This window comes from Drosophila rhopaloa, unplaced genomic scaffold, assembly GCF_018152115.1.
Source record: "Drosophila rhopaloa isolate 14029-0021.01 unplaced genomic scaffold, ASM1815211v1 contig_162, whole genome shotgun sequence".
In the NCBI taxonomy this organism is placed as follows: Eukaryota; Metazoa; Arthropoda; class Insecta; order Diptera; family Drosophilidae; genus Drosophila; species Drosophila rhopaloa.
The window spans coordinates 252,552-275,522 of NW_025335042.1; the positions used below are offsets into that span (position 1 = coordinate 252,552).

Consider the following 22,971-nt stretch of genomic DNA (forward strand, 5'->3'; position numbering starts at 1 on the left):
CAGGCGAGTGATCAGATGAAAGATCCGAGAGGAATTCGGCGCTTATCAGATTTTTAGGAATGTTTTTGGTAATTGCAATGTCTATTAAATCGGGTAGTTTTTTGGGTCTGCCGGCCAGTATGTTGGTCAGCCAGGAGAAACATAGTCCAGCTTGTTCTTGGCTTTTATAACTGCATTATATCGTCTTCAACTTCCAAAGGGAACAGTCGTGTTTTTTTCTGCGCTCCGGTTTTGTATTTTTGTTTCGTTTATTCCCATCGGTGGGTTTTATCAGAACAATTTTCATTTTCTTACAGTTAATTCAAACATATTTTTAAATTCCGTTCGCTTCGCGAGTGAACTATAAATCTTTGTGCACTCGTGTAATAACACTAAAAAATTGTTTTAATTTCGTAATTCTTTTCTGTGTTTTCTTTTCTTGTAATCTGGCGAGATTCTCTTTTGTGCGTTGACCGTCGTAAGTCGTAGTGCTGTTTTTAGTGTTGCTTTTGCATGCACTTTAACTAATTTATGCTCCCGCTCTCTTTGCTTTGAAACTTTTGTCCATTCCAAAGGTTCGTGAGTCGACGCGGGATTCCGGAGAAGGTGTGGTGCGACAACGCGACGAACTTTGTCGGAGCCGATCGCCACATGAGAGAGTTCCGGGCCCGTCTGGAGGAGCAGGGGGGCGGTATCGCAACATTCGCATTAAGAAAAGGATGCGAGTTTGCGTTCATACCGCCCAGAGCACCTCACTTCGGCGGACTTTGGGAGGCAGGTGTGAAGTCTGCAAAGCACCTGTTCCTTCGGTCGGTCGGCGAAGACATCCTGACCGCGGAGGAGCTCGGAACTCTCCTACAGGCCCCTCGGAGCGATCAGCACAGATCCCAAAGCCCTAAGCCCAGGCCATCTTCTGACCGGCGGGCCCCTCCTAGCTCCACCCTCAGCAGCGCTCCCGGACCAAGTAAGCCCAACCTGCTTACGACGATGGCGCAGTGTCTCGTGTCTCAGGCACAGGTTTTGGCAGCGATGGTCCCGGGAGTACGTCTCGAGCCTCCAGGCGAAAAACAAGGGGCACCAGGAGGTTGGAACCTCCTCGTCGACGTGGGAGCTCTCGTCGTCGTCGCCGAGGACAATCTTCCGCCGCAGCAGTGGATGAAACGGCGGATCGTGGCGGTGCACGTCGGCGCTGACGGCAAGGTCCGAGTGGCGGACGTGAGGACGAAGGATGCGACGTATCGCCGAGCGGTCCATACGCTGGCGGTGCTGCCTGTGGCATGCAAAAGTGTGCAACGCAGTGAAGGAGACATCTCCGACCCTATAAAGTATATATATTCTTGATCAGGATCACCTCCTGAGTTGATATACGCAAACTAGTCTCTCAGTTTTAAAGCTATCGAGTTCAAACTTTGCACACACCCTTCTTTCCTTTGCACGCAGTATATATGTCAGAACGGCCGGGATCGGCCGACTATATCCTATAGCTGCCATATAACTGATTGATCGGAAATGCCATAATTTTGGTGTTTGTAAAAATAGGAAGCTGGAATTTCCTATGGGTTTTATATTTGGCCAATCAATCCGACCTACCAAATTTCATAAGGATCGGCCGACTTTATCCTATAGCTGCCTGTTAGCGCACGCTAACCCTTGAAATAAATCATTGTAAACACTTCAATGTAAATAGCCTATAATCCAATGATTATTCCTATCTCACCATTCCTAAATAAGTAAAAACCAAAACTGGGGACTCGACCTTTACAAGAGTTTCCGGGCACTTCGAATAAAACGTTGACCAGAGAAGACAAAAGCTCCGCATTTTTTCTTAGTTTCCTGTAAAACTCATCGACTCTCTAGCTGTGGAACCGAGCGTTGTCCTCGGCATCCTCATCATCGTCAGCATCATCGAAGTCATCAACGACATCCTTACCGTCAGCATCAGCATCGACATCCCCTCTTCACCCATCACCGCAGGCAGCAGTTTCTACGAGCTGAGTCGGCAATTCGTCAACTCCAATCATCCACACAAGGCCACAGCAAGCAAGCTCCGCTACTTAGCTGTCACCTTTTCATGGTCCATCTCGCAAACATCGAATCATCGCCCTATTCCAAAAAAGGTAAATGATCGTGGCTAACCTACAAGCCACGTTAAAAAGAAATTTTACATTTTTTCCCTTAAGTACAATCAGGGTAACATCACCCTTACGGAAATAAATACAGTCCACAAGAATAATAAAGTACACAAACTCAAATAAGTTAAAAAGCCAGTCCCTTTGCACGGTATATTTTAATTTAAAAATCTGTCTCACATTTACACACACACCTGTAGTTACAGAACATAACTATTTCGGCTTCTTCGCGCTCAGTCAATTTTTTCGGTTGGCCTTTTTGCTTAATTGAGGCGACTCTTCCCTCATTTTTAAACCGTCGGACGATGTCACCAACCGTATTCGGCTTCATCTCCAGGATTTTGGCAGTTTCCTTGTAAGTTTTGCCCTCTAAATGCAGTTGGAGAACGAGTTTTCGCTGCTCCAAGGACGAATTTTTGCTCTTACGGCCCATCTTAAATTTTGGAGCTAAAACTTAGTATATTGGTCTGTTTGCTTCAATTATTGACACATAGATGTTGGCTTTTCTGGGAAACCCATTTTGCGGGCTAATTTTTGGGTATTCGGAGTTGCCACAGGGTTTTTTTTGACGACTTTCAAAAATACCGAATACTAAAGTAACGCAAATTTTGAGCTTTTTTTTGTTTACATATGTTTCTTCTGTAAATTTTAAATAAAGTCTCAATATATATATACCTATGAAAAGGTAATATTACCAACTTTAATACCACATTAAAAAAAAATTGTTTTTTCTTAGTCTTGTACATTTTATTTGCTTTTGAAGTTTAAAAAACAAAAAACCGAATATTAATGAGATCCACTGTACGTGCATTATTGCACGCTCACACTAAAACATTATTACACACACTACAACATAACCACGTGCATAAGTACCCTCGCACACTTGAACATTATTACACTCAAGCCAATAAATATTTTGTGAATTTTAATAAAAAAGAAAAGTCCCTCTGCCATATAAATGCATTTATCAGAAGAAACTCAGTTGGTTTATTAATTAACAATCTCGCTCTATAAAATCACACTCCGTCGCAGTTGCAAAAGGTTCAACAGCGGGCACTTTCAGTTTAGGGTTCGCAGGTTCACATCATAAGTTATCCGTCGCAGTTGCAAAAGTTGCAAAAGCGTGCACTTTCAGTTTAGTGTTCGCAGGTTCACATCACAAGTTTATCCGTCGCAGTTGCAACAGCGGACACTTACAGTTTAGTGTTCGCAGGTTCACATCACAAGTTTATCCGTCGCAGTTGCAACAGCGGGCACTTACAGTTTAGTGTTCGCAGGTTCACATCACAACATTAATAACCATCTTGAACAGGAAAAACACCAATTTAACTTAATCACACTTATTTCGAACAATACACACGCCATAGACTATAGTTTAAGCAATTATTATAGGCTTGCCCACATCAAGAGTGATAAGGCCAGTTTCGAACACCACCAAAGTGTAGGAAACAAGGTTAAGTAAATCTGTAATTAGACATATTCCATTCTACTATTCAATATTCGCTCTCAATCATAACACAAGCCTCCGGCTAGTCCTTTCGCTCTCAATCATAACACAAGCCTCCGGCTAGTCCTTTCGCTCTCAATCATAACACAAGCCTCCGGCTAGTCCTTTCGCTCTCAATTCGCTCACACAATCAGAAAAATGACTGAATATCGGGCATTCAACTTCTCAAAAAACCGTTTTCTTCAGTTTTGCGAAAAAGCCCAAACAGAACAGAGACAACCGTAAAAGAATGCATAGCTCGTGTAGACACTTTGTTTGAGCAGGTTGATCGAGATTTCAAAACCGCTTCAACCTCAGGCGAAGAAAACGACGAACTAGCGGATGTCGCAACACAGCATTTCAACGTATGTGAAGACGAGTTGTTCCGCGTCAAAGCTTCTCTCAAAGGGTTTCTTGTCGAGAGTTCAGTTGTTAATCCATCTCCAAATCAGAGCAACCTAAGCGGATTTGGCAACGAGCTCCCTAACTCAAGTCACATTAAGGTTCCACCATGTGACACAGAGCCATTCCATGGCAACTATGAAGACTGGCCCTCGTTCAGGGACATGTTTACAGCAGTCTACACCAATCATCCCAAGCTTACATTAGCCCAAAAGCTTTATCACCTGCGAGATAAAACGCATGGGGAAGCAGGCACAATTGTAAAGCGCTTTCCCTTATGCGATGAAAATTTTTATCCAGCATGGGATGCGCTGAGCACAAGATTCGAAAACAAAAGACTCATTGTAGATATCCAACTCAAAAACATTTTCGATTTAAAACGAATTGGTTCCGAAGATAGCAAGGATATCCAGAAATTCCAAGCTACCATTACGAGCTGCCTGGCAGTTTTATCAGCGCAGCAAGTCTCCACCGCCGACTGGGATCCCTTCCTAGTATACCACACCTCATCCAAATTACCTCAGCAGACACTCTCCCTATGGGAACAGTCACTAGAATCCAGGAAAGAATTGCCTACATGGTCCCAATTAACATCCTTCCTTACGTCCCGTATAGAAGTACTTGAACGTCTGTCCGCAATTAATCCAATAAACAATTTTGTTCCAACCCAGGCAAAATTTCACACCAAAATTCCCGCGTTAGCTCACGCAGCTACTACAGACACTTCATGCAAATACTGCAAAAGTTCACACCACATACGCCAACGTGCAGAATTTAAAAATCTGTCACCCAAAGACCGCTATCAAGTTGCAAAAACAGCAAAAATATGCATCAATTGTTTGGCTTCCAACCACGCAATAAACGAATGCAAAAGTTTAAAAACATGCATCACATGCAATAATCGACATCATACTCTGCTGCATTTCCCGCCTCGACAGCAAGAATCCCAGGTAGTCGACGCACACTACGCGGGTCAAAATCCGAACGTGATATTACCCACCGCGATAGTCTACATTCCCTATAAAGGCGAACTTATTCGCATGCGAGCTTTGATCGACCCAGGCTCCCAAAGGTCATTTATCAGTGAAAAGGCTCGAAAACGCGTCAGTTTGCCGACCATAAAATGCCACTCAAATATTTCAGGGATCGGAGGTCATTACGTCAGCTCATCGTCCAAAATATGCAAATTTAAACTCACCAACGGGGAAGATCGGTGCTCTATACCAGTTGAGGCTATCGTACTCAAACGACTAACCAATCTTCTCCCGTCTGTTTCCGTTACGAAACCAAAATCCCCAAGTCTAGATCAATTAAATCTGGCAGATCCCAACTTTTCAACCGCTGCAGAAATTGACATAGTACTGGGAAGCGACATCACTCCCCAGATATTTCTAGAAGGCATAACAACGCCCCTAGACAACAATCTACTCGCTCAGCTCACGGTGTTCGGGTGGTTAATTAGTGGTCCACTCCCCAACACCTCCACAGCCTATGCTTTTTCAACTCTAGTGGAAGAAGACACAGCAGACGTAGGAAACCAGCTACAAAAATTTTGGGAACTCGAAGAAATATCCGTAGCCAAAACCGTAACCGAGGTGGACGAAAATTGAGAAACCCATTACGTCAACACTACTCAAAGGTTACCGGATGGTAGATATATGGTGCGCCTCCCGTTCAATAGTGAATTCCCCAATACCATGTCCCTAGGTTCTTCCAGAAATATCGCTATGGGGCAATACGCTCGGCTCTACAAAACATTGCTTAAAGACGAGGCCATAAATTTGGAATACTCCCGAGTCCTTCAAGAGTACATTGACCTAGGTCACATGACAGAAGTTCCACCCATGGAAATCATTCAGAAAAATCAATATCTCTCGTTTTACCTTCCTCACCATGCGGTCGTCCGGCCCGAAAGTAAATCCACCAAATTACGCGTGGTATTTAACGCATCGCGTAAAACCCATTCTCAATTTGCATTAAACGATGTTCTCCATAAAGGCCCCGTCCTCCAAGGGGACCTTTTAGGCATCTTACTCAATTGGAGACTGTACAAATTCGTGTTTAACGGCGACATTGAAAAAATGTACAGGCAAATTTTAGTCCATCCGGACGATCGCCCATTCCAGCGTCTAATATTCCGTCCCAAACAATCAGCAATCATGAAAGATTTCCAGCTGAATACGGTCACATTCGGGGTAAACTGCGCTCCATTCCTAGCAATTCGCACGCTGCAACAGCTAGCTACGGACTGCAAAGAAAAATACCCTAGGGCAAGCCAAATCCTGCTCCAGGAAACTTATGTCGACGACATACTTGCCGGTGCTCACACTCTCGAGGACGCAAAAAATGCCCAAAGCCAACTTATTGCGTCGCTAAAATCCGCAGGATTTCTCCTCAAAAAGAACACTGCAAATCACATCAAGCTGTTGGAGAATATAGCTGTTGCAGACCGGTTAGATACCGAATTTTTGGAGGTGTCCGAAGCAAGTACGACCAAGACGCTAGGAATAAAATGGGACGCACAGAATGACGTGTTCCAATACAATATAAAAGCACCCACTCCATGCAAAACAATCACCAAAAGAGCAATGCTATCCCACGCATCCACTTTGTTTGACCCGGCAGGATGGCTTACGCCTATCGTAATCCACGCGAAACTGCTGCTCCAATCCCTTTGGAAAGAAGGTCAAGACTGGGACGAGTGTGTCAAGCCAACTACATTGACCACTTGGAACAAATTTCTCGAAGTTTTACCATATATAAAGACCATCAGCATACCCAGATGGGTAGGATACGAGCCAACGCAAGACATCCAATTGCATGGATTTTCGGACGCATCAGAAAAAGCATATTGTGCCGCAATATACATTCGATCTAGTTACGCTGAATCACCCGCCCAATCCCATTTATTAGTTGCTAAAACCAAGGTTGCGCCACTCAAAGCAGTAAGCTTGTCGCGCTTAGAATTATGCGGCGCACATCTCTTGGCACGGCTAGTGCAACATACATTCAAGACAACGCAACTTCCCGAGCTAAAAACCTTCTTGTGGTCGGATTCCACCATAGTCCTAGCATGGCTGGAAAAACCACCAGGTACATGGAAAACGTTTGTCGCAAATCGTACGGCCGCCATACAAGAAAAAACTCACAATGCCAAATGGAGCCACGTAAAATCCCACGATAACCCGGCCGACTTAGGCACCCGCGGCTGTACCCCCACCGAACTCAAAGACTCGCTATTATGGTGGCACGGGCCAAAATGGCTATCAATCCCAGAGGAAAATTGGCCTTGCAGCCAAGCTCCTGCTATCACTCCTCCAGAACAGAAGAAGGTTCAGCAGTTTTTCACGGAATCTGAAAACTGTGATATATGTGAACAATTCACGACTTACTCGCGGGCACTACGAGCAACAGCACGAATTATGCGTTGGTATCAAGCAAATCCCGCAACTCCCAAGGACAGTGCTCTCCAAATCAAAGACGCCAAAACTAGGCTTATTATAGCAGCACAACGCCTTTTCTATCCAAAAGAATATGATCAGTTACTCAGCCAACATCCTATCTCCAACAAAAGCAAGTTAAGTACTTTATGCCCAATCATTGATTCCGTTGGGCAAATTAGAATCAATAGTAGATTAGCCAACGCAAACATACCCTACAAGGAACGATTTCCCATACTATTACCACCCAAATCGAAACTTACCACCCTGTTTATCGACTTCATCCACAGCACTCTTCTTCATGCTCAAAACCAGCTGATGCTAAGAGCGATTCGGCAAGAATTCTTTGTCCCCAAACTAGCCAATCTCGTTAAGGCATCTATTCGCAAATGTATAACATGTACGCGTTTTAAACAAGTCACAAAAAATCAAATTATGGCCGCACTTCCCCCGAAAGAACACAATTTTCTCCCGCGTTCACTATAACCGGAGTTGACTTCGCGGGTCCATTTAATTTAAAAGCCTCCAATATACGAACCAAGGTAGTTCTCAAAGGCTACGTTTCCGTGTTCGTATGTTTCTCCACTAAAGCGGTCCACTTGGAAGCCGTCTCAGAACTTAGTTCAAAGGCATTCTTGCAAGCATTCGAACGTTTTGTCAGCCGTAGAGGCATCCCAAAAAAGGTTGTGTCAGACAATGGCCGAAATTTCCTTGGCGCCAGTAGAGAACTGACAAAAAACTTCGCAGAGTTCATGAAATCTGCAATTGATCATGTTTCCAGCCTTTACAGCAGTCGTGAACTAGAGTGGCAATTCATACCCCCCCACGCTCCCCATATGGGTGGACTCTGGGAAGCTGCTGTTAAGAGCTTCAAAAAGCATTTCACTCGAACCGCAGGTACCAGAATATTCACATTCGAGGAGTTTGCCACATTACTTGCGAAAATAGAGGCCGTTCTTAATTCTCGTCCGCTATGCATACCCAGATCCAATGTTGAAGACTTACTGCCACTAACTCCGGGTCATTTCCTTCGAGGAGCACCGTTGACGGCGCTTCCTGAAAATCCCAACGAATCTCTCTCCATACTAAACCGTTGGCAGAAGCTAAAACTTCTTCATCAAGAATTCAGCACCCGATGGCGACATGAATACCTTCATGAACTCCACCGAAGGTATAAATGGAAGCAACCAAAAGCCAACCTTTCAGTTAATGACATCGTCATTATCAAGGACGACGCCTGCCCACCCACGCATTGGCGTCTTGGAAGAGTCATACACTTACATCCAAGCAAAGACCAAAATACGCGCACAGTGGACCTCCAAACCCAAAGTGGACCGCTCACGCGACCCATTGTAAAACTCGTGCCTCTCCCAATCAAAGACAACTCGTCCTCGGTTGAACAATAACCGAAATCCCACCCCATTCTCTCTATCTCTCTGTTAAAGTTGTCTCATTTATACCCCCATACTAATTCCGTAATTAATTCCGTAGATGTACAAGTGCCGCATGTGCCACAAAGGTCATCCTTTGCGCGTATGCGCTAAATTCATCAAGCTGAGCATCCTGGAACGCCGTCGCGCCGCACGAAGAATGGGCTACTGCTCAAATTGCCTGGCCACCACACATCGCGTGCATCAATGCGATTCCAAAGAGGAGTGTCACAAGTGTGGAGACCTGCATCACACTTTGCTGCACCACGGCTACACCACCACGGAAGCTCCAGAAGCATCAAAGAAGGAAGGACATCAACCGCGCAGCCCACGAAAGGACAGCTCTTCACCAAGCATCAACCGACCCGTTCGAGCGAGTCGTTCCAAAACAAGGAACACTTCCGAACGCCGCCCTCCGAGACGCAGTATCTCACCATCTCAGACGCTTCACCAGCTGCAGGAAGCCATCAAAAGCCTAACCAAGCTTAAAACCGCCATCCGGCAGGGGGGCGGCATGTTAGCGCACGCTAACCCTTGAAATAAATCATTGTAAACACTTCAATGTAAATAGCCTATAATCCAATGATTATTCCTATCTCACCATTCCTAAATAAGTAAAAACCAAAACTGGGGACTCGACCTTTACAAGAGTTTCCGGGCACTTCGAATAAAACGTTGACCAGAGAAGACAAAAGCTCCGCATTTTTTCTTAGTTTCCTGTAAAACTCATCGACTCTCTAGCTGTGGAACCGAGCGTTGTCCTCGGCATCCTCATCATCGTCAGCATCATCGAAGTCATCAACGACATCCTTACCGTCAGCATCAGCATCGACATCCCCTCTTCACCCATCACCGCAGGCAGCAGTTTCTACGAGCTGAGCCGGCAATTCGTCAACTCCAATCATCCACACAAGGCCACAGCAAGCAAGCTCCGCTACTTAGCTGTCACCTTTTCACTGCCATATAACTGATTGATCGGAAATACCATAACTTTGGTGTTTGTTAAGTTAGGAAGTTGGGATTTTCTATGGCTTTTATTTTTGGCCAATCAATCCGACCTATCAAATTTCATAAGGATCGGCCGACTATATCCTATAGCTGCCATATAACTGAACGATCGGAAATGCCATAACTTTGGTGTTCTTAAAGTTAGGAAGTTGGGATATTTTATAAGTATTAAGAATGCATCATATGAATAATTTTGGAGAATATAATATATAGAGTATTCTGCAAGGGTATATCAACTTCGGCTCCGCCCGAAGTTAGCTTTCCTTTCTTGTTTGTCATGATATTTGTTGAATAGTGTAAGGCGTGAGCGGGAGCGCAATAAAGCTTTAATCGCTCTCGCGAATTCGCCCCGTCTCTCGTCCCTTCGTTAAGTTAGGCTTAAGCGTTTGTATAATGAAATTATAGAGTCAGTGTTAAATCGAATCCGATCAAGATCGCACTCCTTTTCGTCGCATTCGACGAAAAAAAAATATTCAATCGTGTTCGACCGATATTGCGCGGTCTGGCAAGTATGTGACGGCCGTTAAGTTTTTTGAAAATTTGGTGGCGTCGATATTTGTCTGCCTGACCTTTCTGCTCCATATCGTTGCCACTGTCTTCGTCACCGTCTTGGTGGTAGGGCTTCAAATTGTTGATACTCGCCGATCGGCGAGTGGCTCCTGTGGTCGAACTATGTTTGGGGACCTTAACTTTACGACCTTGTAGGGCCCGTCGTATTTTGCGGATAGCTTAGCAGCAAATCCCTCTGCAGCGTTGGATTACGCATGTCGGCGCACGAAAACAAGAGCGCCCTGAGCTGGCCTCCATTCTCGTCGTCGCAAATTGCCGCTCGTCGCCAAGATATTCCGCTATTATGGTCTTTACGGTGCGGTTAGATTTCTCTGTAGGGTTCTGTTGGGGGTATGTGTAATTCCATTCTCAGGATTTAAAAAAATCCTGGAAGGTTTTGGGAATAAAGAGTATTCGGGATTCCGAATCGGCTGCGGATCCGTTCTCGGAAGGCTCGCTCCAAATACGGCACTGTGGCCCGTCGCAAGGGGATTAGTTCGACCCACTTGCTCAATGAGTCCAGGAATAATAAGGAGAACCGTATTCCCTTGTTTTGATCGCGGGAGTGGGCACACGAAGTCGGCGCAGAGGATCTGGTAAGGTCCGTCGACCTGTCGTGTGAACATTTTTCCAGCTGCCTTCTCCTGTGTAACCTTGAAGCGTTGGCAGCTCGTAGCAGCACGTAGACGGCTACTTCTCTAAACAGTCCGGGCCAGTAATATTTTTGGGCACCCGAGTACATGTTTTTCGTACGCCCAGGTGCCCGGCGGTTGGAAACTAGTGCCCACACACAGCTTCCAGGGGGTATAATCTTCCTCTTCCGGACGCAAGCCTATACGTCGGTATAGCTGTCCGTTCACCTCGCGGTAGTCGGGATACTTTGCGGGTTCCTGCTGAATCCGGCATCTTGTTGATCCATTTGCAAGTGTTGTCCTGCACCTGCGCTTGCTGGATGGTTGCGAGCGGTTGACGCGACGAGGCGTCGGCGACCAAGTTTTGTGTCCCACGTCGATAGTTGATATCGTACTGGAACTGCTGTAGTTCCAACGCCCATCGAGCTATCCGGCCACTTTCGGTGAGTACCTCGAATCTGTATCCCTCGAGGGGATATTGCATCGCATTTTGCGGATTGCCCAAACTATCGCAAGGCACTCTTTCTCCATTACGGAATAATTTTGATCGGCGTTGTTGAGCCGGCGACTGGCATAAGCGATGACTCGTTCTTGCTGCTCTATGGTTTGGGACAGCACGGCTCCAATACCATAGTCGCTGGCGTCGGTTTGGAGAACAAATTTCTTCTCGAAATCCGGGCAGGCAAGGATCGGGGCTTCCATCAACAGCTCTTTCAGTCCCTGGAAAACCTGCTCCCACTTTCGGTCCTTCTTGAGGAGGGGGGATCGGGGATCGAGTTGTCGTGGGAGCGTACGGCTCGGAGATTACTTCCATTAACGAGTTTTCTGGCAAGGCGCTAGCTCATGAAGCTGTGCGAGACCCCCGTATCCAAGGTGGCGGTGAGGGATCGTCCTTCGACCGTAACCGTTCCGTTGTGATCTTGTAGGATCGTGGTTGTCAGTGTCTCTGAGCGTTCGAAGGGGTCCTCGGGTAGCTCCCGGATACTCAAGGCCCTTGCCCGTTTCCCGGCGACTGGTTCCTGCAGCAGTCGATGGTTCGAATGCCCTGTCGGCCACAATGGCTGTGTCCTTCCTGCCCGCAGTTGCGGCAGGCCCTGCTTGTGTTGATGCGTCCTGGGGATTGGAGTCCCTGAAGATGCGTCGATGACGGATTCCGACGTGTGATGTCGGTTATTGCATTTGCCGGCCGTAGTTGCTGTGTCGGATGGACTGCTGAATATCCAATGTTCGTCCAGTTCCTCGGAGTCGAGTGTTGTGTGGGTGTTCAGCGTCGGCTCGGCCGGTTGTGTAACCTCGGAGTGCTCGTCCTCCGCGTCTGCGTGTGACTTCAAGGTTAACGGCTGCGTTAACTCGGCCAGTGTATTGAAGTCCTGTCGCCGAGTGAACATCTGGTATTCTGGTAGCACATTCTCTTGTTCTCCTGAAATCCCTGCGCGTCTCATTTGTAGTTTGGGGTCGACGAGGTACTCCTTAAAAGGCTCGTTTGTTCTCTGGTATCGAAATCCAAACGTTGTTTTTCCATGCAGACGGCTGGTTTGGAACCAATTTTCTGCTCGTTCGGTCAGCAGGACGATGAGGCAGCATGGGACAGATACCTCCTGTCGATCCGGTAAGTATCATCCCGTTCCGTCAGATGCTCGATGAAGCTAAGCGGATCTGAGCTGCCGTTGAAAGTGAGTCCCCACTTAGTTACCTGGTCCATCAAGTTGTATTTTCCGACTTCCGAGTCGAAGGTGAAACGCTGCGTGGAATCGTGAGTGTGTGACTACCGCAGGGTTTCTCCGCATCGTGTGGTAGCGGGGACAGTGGTTTCGTATTCCCGGAAAGGGTGTTTCGGTATCGTAATTCCATGTCTCCCAGTTGGGCTAATATTGTGAGTGCTCTGGTTGTCGTGCGAATGCGTACAGCTGAGCTCGTTGCTCCAGCCGCCTGTGGGATTTCTAATAGGCATCACGGTTACTTTCGGTGAGCTTAGAGTAGGGTGAGCTCTCCATAGTGAGTGTTTTGTACTAGATGTTGACAATTGCTCAATGTAGCGTCGGTGGACATGTGCTTCTTCTTGCTGTAAAGCTTTTGTGAGTTGACGTGAGGCATATTTTAAGCTTTGCCTAGCTTTGCCTCTCGACGTAAGCGTCGCTTTTCGAGGACGATCTGTTCTATTTGTAGATTTGTCTTCTTTTGGTTGCTTTGCGTACTTGTAGTTTGGGGTGTTGAAACTCGAGCTGCAGAGACGAGTACAGACTCCAGTATATTAACAAATCTGTCTACGTTGGCTTCATCGTTGAGAAGAGGCCTTAGCTCAATGTGTGAGCTAATGTATTTCTTGTACTTAACCCAATTGGTTTTCTGTGATGTCAATTTATACGATTGCTCCAATGCGCCTGAATGTCGGAGTAGAATAAACAGGACAGGCGAGTGATCAGATGAAAGATCCGAGAGGAATTCGGCGCTTATCAGATTTTTAGGAATGTTTTTGGTAATTGCAATGTCTATTAAATCGGGTAGTTTTTTGGGTCTGCCGGCCAGTATGTTGGTCAGCCAGGAGAAACATAGTCCAGCTCCGGTTTTGTATTTTTGTTTCGTTTATTCCCATCGGTGGGTTTTATCAGAACAATTTTCATTTTCTTACAATTAATTCAAACATTCTTTTAAATTCCGTTCGCTTCGCGAGGGAACTATAAATCTTTGTGCACTTGTGTAATAACACTAAAAAATTGTTTTAATTTCGTAATTCTGTTCTGTGTTTTCTTTTCTCGTAATCTCGCCGTTTCTCTTTTGTGCGTTGACCGTCGTAAGTCGTAGTGCTGTTTTTAGTGTTGCTTTTGCATGCACTTTAACTAATTTATGCTCCCGCTCTCTCGCTCTCTTTGCTTTGAAACTTCTAAGCGTGCAGTTTCTGCGCTCTTGCGGTACTTATAACTGCTCTGTTATAAATTTCGATTCGTTTTCTTGGTATAGTGGTTCTAATAGATAGTAGTGAATAATAATAATTTAGTCTGCTTCTGCAAAAAATTCAGCCTCGTAATCAGGGCTGACCAGTCTAATATGACTTTCTGGCTGTGTAAAAATATAGTGCACACTAAGTGCGCCGGTTTTACTGGCCGGACAAGTGATGACCTTTCAAGGGGCCCAATTTGCAGTTTTGTTGTGATGCTTGTGTCGAGGTTGCGAACGAGTTGCGCCGAGCTGATGATCTCCTCTCTGCGCTGGATTCGCAGTTTAATAGTCGTAAGCTATTAGAAGAGTCCGCTAAGCGCAAAAAGGCCGATGGTGGTAAGCAGCAAAAGGGGACACCCCGCAACCGAAAACAAAAGAACAACAGTGCATTCCGGCGGATCAGCAGCTGATTGCAGCAAACCCTTAAATGTTACTAAGATCAGCAGCTAAAAAAGATTCGGTATCCGAACAATCCGTAACAGAATGCATGCAACCAGGGACTTTTAAGAATTCCGATTTGTCCGTAGTGAATTCACAATTAGTGGATCCACATATCTCTCAGAATGTAGCATCACCACCCAAAGGGACTACTGATTCCGGACAACCGGCTCAAGTTGGTTTTTCAGAAACAATGTCTGCTCCACCAAAATCCCATTCTGTGGTTCCACTACAGAAACAAATTTTCGTTTCTCGGCTTTCCCCTGATCAAACATCTTCTGATGTATTGTCTTATATACAAGACAAAACTAAAGCCGATTGTAATAGTGTAAAGGTGGAAAAGTTTAAGTTTTCTTTTGCTAGAGACATTTCATCTTTCAAGATAACTGTCCTTAACGAGCTTTTTGAAACCATATGCTCGGGCGACTTTTGGCCGGATAATATGGTTATAAAAGAGTTCGAGGCTAAGATAAAGAATTATTTGTGTAAAGTTATCGCTTCCTGGTAGCTCTATATACATAACTTGCTCATATATTCCGCCGTTGTCTAAACTTCCTGATTATTTAAATCACCTTTCCGTTATTAAGTCTTTTGCAAATAAGCTTGCCGACAGGGATCAGCTGGTAGTTCTAGGTGATTTTAATATACTGTAACGAACTGATGTACGAGTATCGTGCGGCTAGCTCAGAAGATGTGTGTTGTTCGTCCCACCAAATTTATATAAACGTGACCGCCCGATTGTCTAGTGAGAACGCACAGAAGGTTAGGATATTTACAAAGATCTTTATTCGCCGACTTATCCCTCGGCCTGGGACTAATGGTGACAGATGGTTGTCTCAACGCCTTCCTTGAAGAATTGTGGTCGCTCCACCGTCGCTCTTCGCTGCCTCGCTGCTTTGGCCTCGGGGCTATGAGGGTCTAGGGATGCGTCACCGTTCCCAGACTAGGGTGAACATGCACTGGGCTCTCAAAGCGCACGCCTTTCGCAGCCACAGCCTCCTGTCCCTGGATCTGTCCCGGCCGATCACACCAGACGCCTACACAGTTTCTACCTGACGGTTCAAGCATACGCCGGAAGGCCGCCAATGCAGACCCTGTGGCAGGACGCTAGGTTCAAGACGGCTCTTAGCCGTGGACTGGAACGTTGTAGTATGGCTCGGTTGCTGCTGGGCCTGCGATGACTGGTCGTCGTTTCTTGCGTCTTTGATGTCCTTGCTCTGCTCACGGCGCGGATCCTGGCTCCGTTGTCCGCGTGCTCTTGTGAGACTAGGTGCAGCGGGTCTTTGGCTCTCGGGATTCGGTTAGCTGCCTGTCTAGGACTCTGGCGGTGAACTACTGTGCTCTCGACGCATACGCCTCTCGAGACACCCGTGGTTCGGACGCGCGTCCTTCTGGGCTAGTCGCACCAAGGCCTGCACAATTCTCGCCTGCCGGTTCAGGCGTACGCCGGAATTCGACAAGGCAATTGTTTTCGCACGGCAGCTGGTTCTGGACAACTTCCCTTCCGAGCCCACGGTTCTTTGTCGAAGGACTCTTTTTATTCACTTCTGTCGGACTCGCCGAGCAATACGCCAAGCTCAAATCGCGACCAGAATTAGAACAAAGCGCCTAGACTTAGCCGCGTGATGCCTTAAGGACCTCAGCTACCTGTTTCTCAGCTCGGAGACTTCAACTCTAAGTCCCGAACGTCTTGATGTAGCGATCTTGCTCCTGTTGACTCGGCGCGGCTCTGCTTCCTCCTGATGTTGACTTGACTTGTTTTATTCACTGGTTTTCTGCTTGTCTACTGATCTTGATGGATTGACTCCTTGTGATCGACTGATCCCGCTTCCTGCGCTCGGCCCGCTTATATAGGCCGGCGTATCCCGTTAATTCTCGGCTTCTCCTTTTTCGGTTTTGCGCACGGCACCATACTCGGTCCAAAGTCCGCCGCCTTCTACTGTTACACGTTCTCTCCAAACTCTCTCCAGCCGTATTCTCCAAACTCTCTTCTTGTTTTTCTCCAAACTCTCTCCAGCTGTATTCTCCAAACTCTCACCAGTTGCATTCTCCAAACTCTCACCAGCTGTATTCTCCAAACTCTCACCAGCTGTATTCTCCAAACTCTTATTCATTTGTGAGGAGTTATTTAATTCCTCACATTCTTCCCTTTCTTCGCGAACGAAATGAGACTCTTCTCCGGCTGTTATCTTGGAGTTCTCCTTGGATCCGCTGTTCTGGATCGCTGATGTTGGTCCTACTTCCCTCGACGTCGCTCTTTCTCGTTCTATGTAGTTCCCGCCCCAAGATGTTTCCCCCATAGACTTGATTTTCCTCTCCGGCTGTCTTTCTGGTAAATTCTTGTAGCCTTCGAGTCCTCTTGCTCCTTCAAATGGTTCCCTCGACGCTCACATCTCGTACCTGAGTTCCACAGCGCCGATGCTCCATTCCTTTTCCCGCCCAAGATGTTTCCCCCATAGACTTGACTTTCTTCTCTCTGGCTGTCTTCCTTGTAAATCCTTGTAGCCTTCGAGTCCTCTTGCTACTCCAAATGGTTCCCTCGACGCTCACAGCTCGTACTTGAGTTCCACAGCGCCGATGCTCCACTCCTTTCCCCGCCCAAGATGTTTCCCCATAGACGTCTCGTGTTCTCCTTCGTATCTCCTTTGAATGTCTCGCCCAAGATGTTTCCCCCATATGCTTCGCGTTCTAAGTATCTCCTTTCCTTCGTTGTCTGGTCACACTACCGCTTTCCCGATCGGTTTTCCAGTCGATCTCGATGATTTGAATTAGTGCAGCGTTGCCATCCGGTGGTGGCGATATTGTTTTAGTGTGACCCTTCCTGTGCCGTCATCTCCAGTGTTCTGTGCCCATCGATGGACACTATCGTCTAGTGCCAATCGACCGCTTATAAATCGAAGCGCCCCCATCCCTTTAGACGTGCAGCGTGCCAGGAAATTTTCTCCGGTAAGTTTTCTCCTTTTCTTCTTGCTTTCACATTTTTTACTTTTACTCTCTCTTCCTTTTAGCCTTCCCCCCCGCACGCCCCACCTTTGCCTTCGGCCGTGGCTCTCGGAGGCGTACCAGGACGGGCAAAATTGCCACCGATTCTTCCATTCCCTTCCTTCAGCTGGCAGAAACCCCTCATCGCACATGTATCTATCACAGTGAGTACCTCACCGCTTCTTCTTTGTGGGTCGAATTTAATGCATTTCCTTTTTTTTCAGGTTTTTTATGCAAATATACAACCCCCTTTTTTTTTGTGTTATTATTTTGAGTGTTTTTGTGCGCGTGCCCAATATATTTATTTTAGGTTTGTGTTCTGTGTCTTCCTTTTATTGGCTATAAACCCTCATCCCAGACGGGCCCAGCCTTACCCGGAAGCGGCGTCTGCCCTGCTGCACCAAGACGCACTGCTTCCCGCCCCCCGACGAGCGGCTGTAACCGCCGGCGCCATCTGGATTCCCTCCGGCCAGTCTTGCTGTTGGACCTCCGCCCATCGCCGCTCGTCGGGCAAAGACGCCTGTCGCTGGAACGGAGGCCTGGCGGTTCCCACCGGCGCGGACTCCTGTCTGGCGAGCCTGGGCCTCCCTCTAGGCACGGGATCGGGCCACACGCACGGGCCGTTCTCCAGGGGCTCCTCCTCCTGCGCCGACCTGCCGCCGTCTGCCGATACGGACTCGGCCGTGGTCGGTGGTGTCGGCGGTGTCACGTGGGCGTGGCTCCCACGTAGGCGGGGGTCTCTGTGATTGGGTGGGGGTTGATGCACCTCCTCCGCATCCTCGGTCGGCGCTCCGGCCGGTCCCTCCGGCCAAGACCACGTCACGGCATGCTGCCTCCAAAGGACCCCCTGCACCGTGAATGAATGCAGGGCATGACTCACGTGGGCCATGGGTATCTCCGTCCGGAAATACCGTCCTTGGGGCCCGTGCATGTCCTGCTGCTCCTGCCGGTCTCCTGGGGTTGCCTCCTGGTGCTTCTTCCCATTTCCTTCCCCGCCGTGGACCTGTCCGACGATTAATCCGTCTGCCCCGTTTTTTGGGATCCTTGTTAGCCCTTCCTTGTGTTTTCCCTGTGCTACGGTGGATGACTTGGGCGTATGCCCGCTGCTGAATCTGCTTGCCTCGATGCATGGGTTCTGTCCTTTTGTTTTCATTGGGTACCCTATCTACGCGGCGTATAGGCGGATGACTCTGGCTTATGCCCGACGATGAATCCGTCTGCCCTGTTTTGGGATCCTTGTAAATCCTTCCTTGTGTGTTCCCTATGCTACGCGGCGTATAGGTGGATGACTTGGGCGTATGCCCAATGCTGAATCTGCCTGCCGCGTTGCATGGGTTCTGTCCTTTTGTTTTCATTGGGTATCCTATCTACGCGGCGTATAGGCGGATGACTCTGGCTTATGCCCGACGATGAATTCGCCTGCCTCGTTGTATGGGTCCCCTTATTTTTTTTTTTTGTTACACCTTATCTACGCGGCGTATCGATGGATGACTCGGGCGTATGTCTGACGCTGAATCCGTTTGCCTCGTAGTCGGGGTCCCTAGCATCGTTTTCCATTTATATTCCGTGTCTTATCCTGGTGATTATCCTGTCTTCGTGGCGTATGGATGACTCTTGCTTCGGCCTGACGCCTAATCCTGTTGCCTCGCAGTCTGTATCTGCGAACTGTACTCCGTTGTCGGTTATCACTATCTTTGGAGCCCCGAACCTTGATATTACGCGTTCTCTGAACGCCCTCTGTAGGGTCTCCGCTGTCGCTGTTCGTAGCGGCATTTGGAAAACCGATCGATTAACACCAGTATCATCTGCTTTCCGTGCTTTGATCTTGGCAATGACCGACGAAATCCGAATATATGCCCATGGTTCTTTGTTGTTTTCGTAACTTGCGTACGTGGTGGTCTTGTTCCTGGAGTACCGGGCTGCCGTGCTATTGTTCTTCTACTCCCTGACCAGCGGATGGGGCGTCATGGTTTTCTTCCAGTACGGCTTGTCTTAGACCCTGCGGAACGCACAGTTTCCAAGCCACGACATCATCATTGCCCGCTTTGTGAGGAATGTGCCTATAGAGAGACTCGCCTTCCATTACCTAATCTGGATATTTTTGTGGTTGGGCCTTTATCTTCTCGCACATATTCCTGATCCAGCTGCAGCTATTGGTTGGTTTTTCCGATGCGTCTTTTATGGCCCTAAGAGTCTCCGGCAACGGTTCTCGGGATATGGCGTCTGCCACCACGTTCAGCTGTCCTTTCCTGTACGCTATCTCGAAGTCGTACTGCTGTAACTCCAGGGCCCATCTTGCTATCCTTCCAGAAGGGCTTTATATGCTGTTTAACCACTTTAAAGCCATGTGGTCTGTAACCACTTTAAAATGGTAGCCCTAGTACGGCTTCAGCTTCCTGATTGCCCACACGATTGCCAAGCACTCTTTTTCTGTTGTGGAGTAATTTTTCTCCGCGCCGTTTAGTGTCCGGCTTGAGTATGAAATTACCCTTTCGCCGTCCTCTGTGTCTTGTGTCAGGATTGCACCTAATCCATAGTCGCTGGCGTCCGTCTGAAGGATGAACTTTTTCTCGAAATCTGGGATCGGCTACTAGTCGTGCCTTTACCTCTTCGAAAGCCTGTTGGTGTTGCGGCGTCCATATCCACTTTGTGCCTTTGCGTAGAAGATTATTCAGTGGTTTTACTATACGCGCAAAATCTGGCACAAATCGTCGATACCATGAAGCTACGCCTAGGTATTGTCGTAGTTCGCGTACTGTCGACGGTGGCTCTAGTTCGGCTATGGCCGCTACCTTCTCGGGATCTGTGCCTATCCCTTCGCTAGTAACGCGGTGTCCTAGGTAAAGCAACTCTTGCTTGAAGAATTTGTATTTATCGGCGTTTATTCTTAAGTTTGCTTCCTTGAGGCGCCTAAACACTTCCTTTAGGTTCTCCACGTGTTCTTTCAGCATGCGTCCGATCACAATGATGTCATCTTGGTATGCAAACGCGTATGGTGACATCGCCGGGCCGATTACCTGATCCAGAGCCCTTTGGAACGTGGCCGATGCTGAATGTAGTCCGAAAGGCATTACTTTCCATTGGAATAAGCCTTTGCCGGGTACTGTAAACGCCGTATATTGCCGACTACTTACCTCCAAAGGGACTTGCCAATATCCGTCTTTCAAGTCTAGACTCCTTATGTATTTTGCCTCTCTGAGTTGGTCCAGGATATAATTAATCCGCGGCATCCGGTAGGCATCTTTTATGGACTTCGCGTTTATTTGTCTGAAATCAACGCATAGCCTCCACTTGCCCGTCTTCTTTTTCACCATTACGATGGGGGAGCTGTATAAACTTCTTGAATGTTCTATGAAGCCCATTTGTAACAGCTCGTCCACTTTTGCGTTGATTTCTCCTTGGACTCTTGGGTTCTTGGGATAATACCTCTATTTGATTGGCTTGTCGTCTTTCATGGTGATTTGGTGCTCGACCACTGTAGATGTTCCTGACATGGTGCTGAAATCTGCTAACTGTTTGTCGAGAAATTTCTCAATGTCCTCTTCATCACTTAAGTGTGAATCTACCGCCACAGACTGCCTTTCTTCCAGACATCCATTGTGCCGTTTTCTTGCAGGTATTCGCAATTCACGCCCGTCACATTTTATTTCCGCTCCGACTGCCGTGAGGAAATTCCATCCTTGCACTAGTTCATCCACTACTCCTGGAAGTATTAGCAGATTCATCTCCAATTGTTTGTTTCCAAATTCCACAGTGATCTCGAGCTGTGAGCTTATTTTGCTGCATCTGCCGTCCGCCAACCAAACTTGCCGTCTTGTCCTTCTGATCTTTCCTTTGTCAGCCAGTCTATCCGCTAGCTCCTCGTTGATGAAACTTGACGTAGCTCCCGTGTCAACTGTGGCCTTGTATGCGACGCCTTCAATTTCAACGTACGCGGATAACTGCTGCTCTTCCTCGATCAAATTGCCAGTTAGTTTGGAGAGGAGGCACTTTGCAAAGTGCCCTGTGTGACCCCTGTGCGCCTCTCTGCGACTGGGATCGCTGCCCATTTCCCGCTTTTTGGCAGCACTCTTCGCTCCTGATGCCAACTTTGCCGCACACCCAGCAGAACAGTACTTTTTGGTTCCTGCATTCTCGTGCCCAGTGGTCGTGTCCTCCACATCGGCGACATGCATCCTGTGGGTTTATTATGTGGGTTTGTGCGTAACCACCAACGCATTGGCATTGGGTTGCGTGCTACCTGAGTGGTGTTTGGTGGCCTCCATAATGTGTTCGTTGGGTGCCTTTGTTGTGTTACATTGGCCGGTGTCCACTGGCCGTAGGCCGGTGTTTGGTTTACCGTGCTGTCTTTGCATCTCCTGCATGTAGTTTGTGGTGGTGCTGCGATTTTGTTCCGAGAAAACTTGTGTTCGTGAACTTATTCTTCTCGCTCTTTGTCCAGTTCTCCGTACTTGTCAGCCAGGATCATTAATGTGTCCAGATCATCCACTTTGTACGTTCTTAGTGAAATTCTCAGGTCTGGTGTGCAGTTGTCCTTGATTATTTCTAGGGTCTCCTTTTGCGAGTACACGAGTGGCCTCATCAAAGTCTGCATGTCCACCATGTAATCTTTGAACGGTTCCCTAAAACCTTGTTTTCGCTGTTTCACCTTGTCTGCCAACTTCGAGAAGAACCCTCTCGGCAGAAAGTACGTCTGGAAACTTTCGCTGAAATCTCCCCATGTCCTCCAATGTTTATTGTTTGAAATAAACCATTTCAGAGCTTTGCCTTGCAACAGCTCTGGCATTGCACGTGGGATCATGTTTAGGTTCAGACCACTCCACCTGTTCTAGGAATTCCAGTGGCTTCTCTGTGCCATCGAATTTGAACGACCATTCTCTCATTTGCTTTGCGACTTTGGCTTAATCTGGTGAGTTAGGTCTTTGCTGCCCTGATTTTCTTTCTTGGCTTGCGTTTCGACTCCTGCCAGCTTCCTTCATGCTGTCCACTCCAAGACTTGCTGTGAGCTCCTCGGCGTCAGGGTTCAGCAATTTGATTGTTGGGCCTGGCCTATCGTCATATTTCTCTTCCAGCTCAGCCCAAATCTCTGCTACTCCTGGGTCATCCTGTTTCCTTGTTAGGTACTCTGAGAGGGCTTTCCTCATGTCATCCGTTCTTCCCTCCAAAGTGATGCCTAACTTGGCTCCTATTTTAGCGAAATCCTCTTTCTTGAGGAGATATATCCATCCTTTCCCCATTTTCTGTTTATTTGCTGATTCTCACCGACCGGACAATCACGTTGGGCGCCAGATGTAACGAACTGATGTTGTATGTCGGCTCGCTACGAGTATCGTGCGGCTAGCTCAGAAGATGTGCGTTGTTCGTCCCACCAACTTTATATAAACGTGATATAAACGTTAGGATATTTACGAAGATCTTTATTCGCCGACTTATCCCTCGGCCTGGGACTAATGGTGACAGATGGTTGTCTCAACGCCTTCCTTGAAGAATTGTGGTCGCTCCACCGTCGCTCTCCGCTGCCTCGCTGCTTTGGCCTCGGGGCTATGAGGGTCTAGGGAT

General features: G+C 47.5%; 2 protein-coding genes across 2 annotated transcripts; both read left to right on the forward strand.

Moving 5' to 3' along the window:
• Window positions 1-2,778: 2,778 nt before the first annotated feature.
• LOC123037369 lies at window positions 2,779-9,837 on the forward strand. Its single transcript, XM_044457513.1, has 4 exons — window positions 2,779-3,561; window positions 8,928-9,382; window positions 9,482-9,540; window positions 9,608-9,837. The coding sequence occupies exons 2-4, from the start codon at window positions 8,928-8,930 to the stop codon at window positions 9,835-9,837; spliced, it is 744 nt and encodes a 247-aa protein (XP_044313448.1). The 5' UTR covers window positions 2,779-3,561.
• On the forward strand, window positions 5,541-7,922 carry LOC123037368. The gene is made up of 2 exons (XM_044457512.1): window positions 5,541-5,657; window positions 5,714-7,922. The coding sequence occupies exon 2, from the start codon at window positions 5,724-5,726 to the stop codon at window positions 7,920-7,922; it is 2,199 nt and encodes a 732-aa protein (XP_044313447.1). The 5' UTR covers window positions 5,541-5,657; window positions 5,714-5,723.
• Window positions 9,838-22,971: the final 13,134 nt, after the last annotated feature.

Excerpts from the sequence above, each read along its gene's own strand:
- LOC123037369 (XM_044457513.1), top strand. The coding sequence starts at position 8,928 with ATGTACAAGTGCCGCATGTGCCACAAAGGTCATCCTTTGCGCGTATGC. Across the intron at positions 9,383-9,481 it reads ATCCGGCAGGGGGGCGGCAT|TAAAAACCAAAACTGGGGAC; the intron begins GTTAGCGCACGC and ends TTCCTAAATAAG. Across the intron at positions 9,541-9,607 it reads CCGGGCACTTCGAATAAAAC|CTGTGGAACCGAGCGTTGTC; the intron begins GTTGACCAGAGA and ends TCGACTCTCTAG.
- LOC123037368 (XM_044457512.1), top strand. The coding sequence starts at position 5,724 with ATGGGGCAATACGCTCGGCTCTACAAAACATTGCTTAAAGACGAGGCC.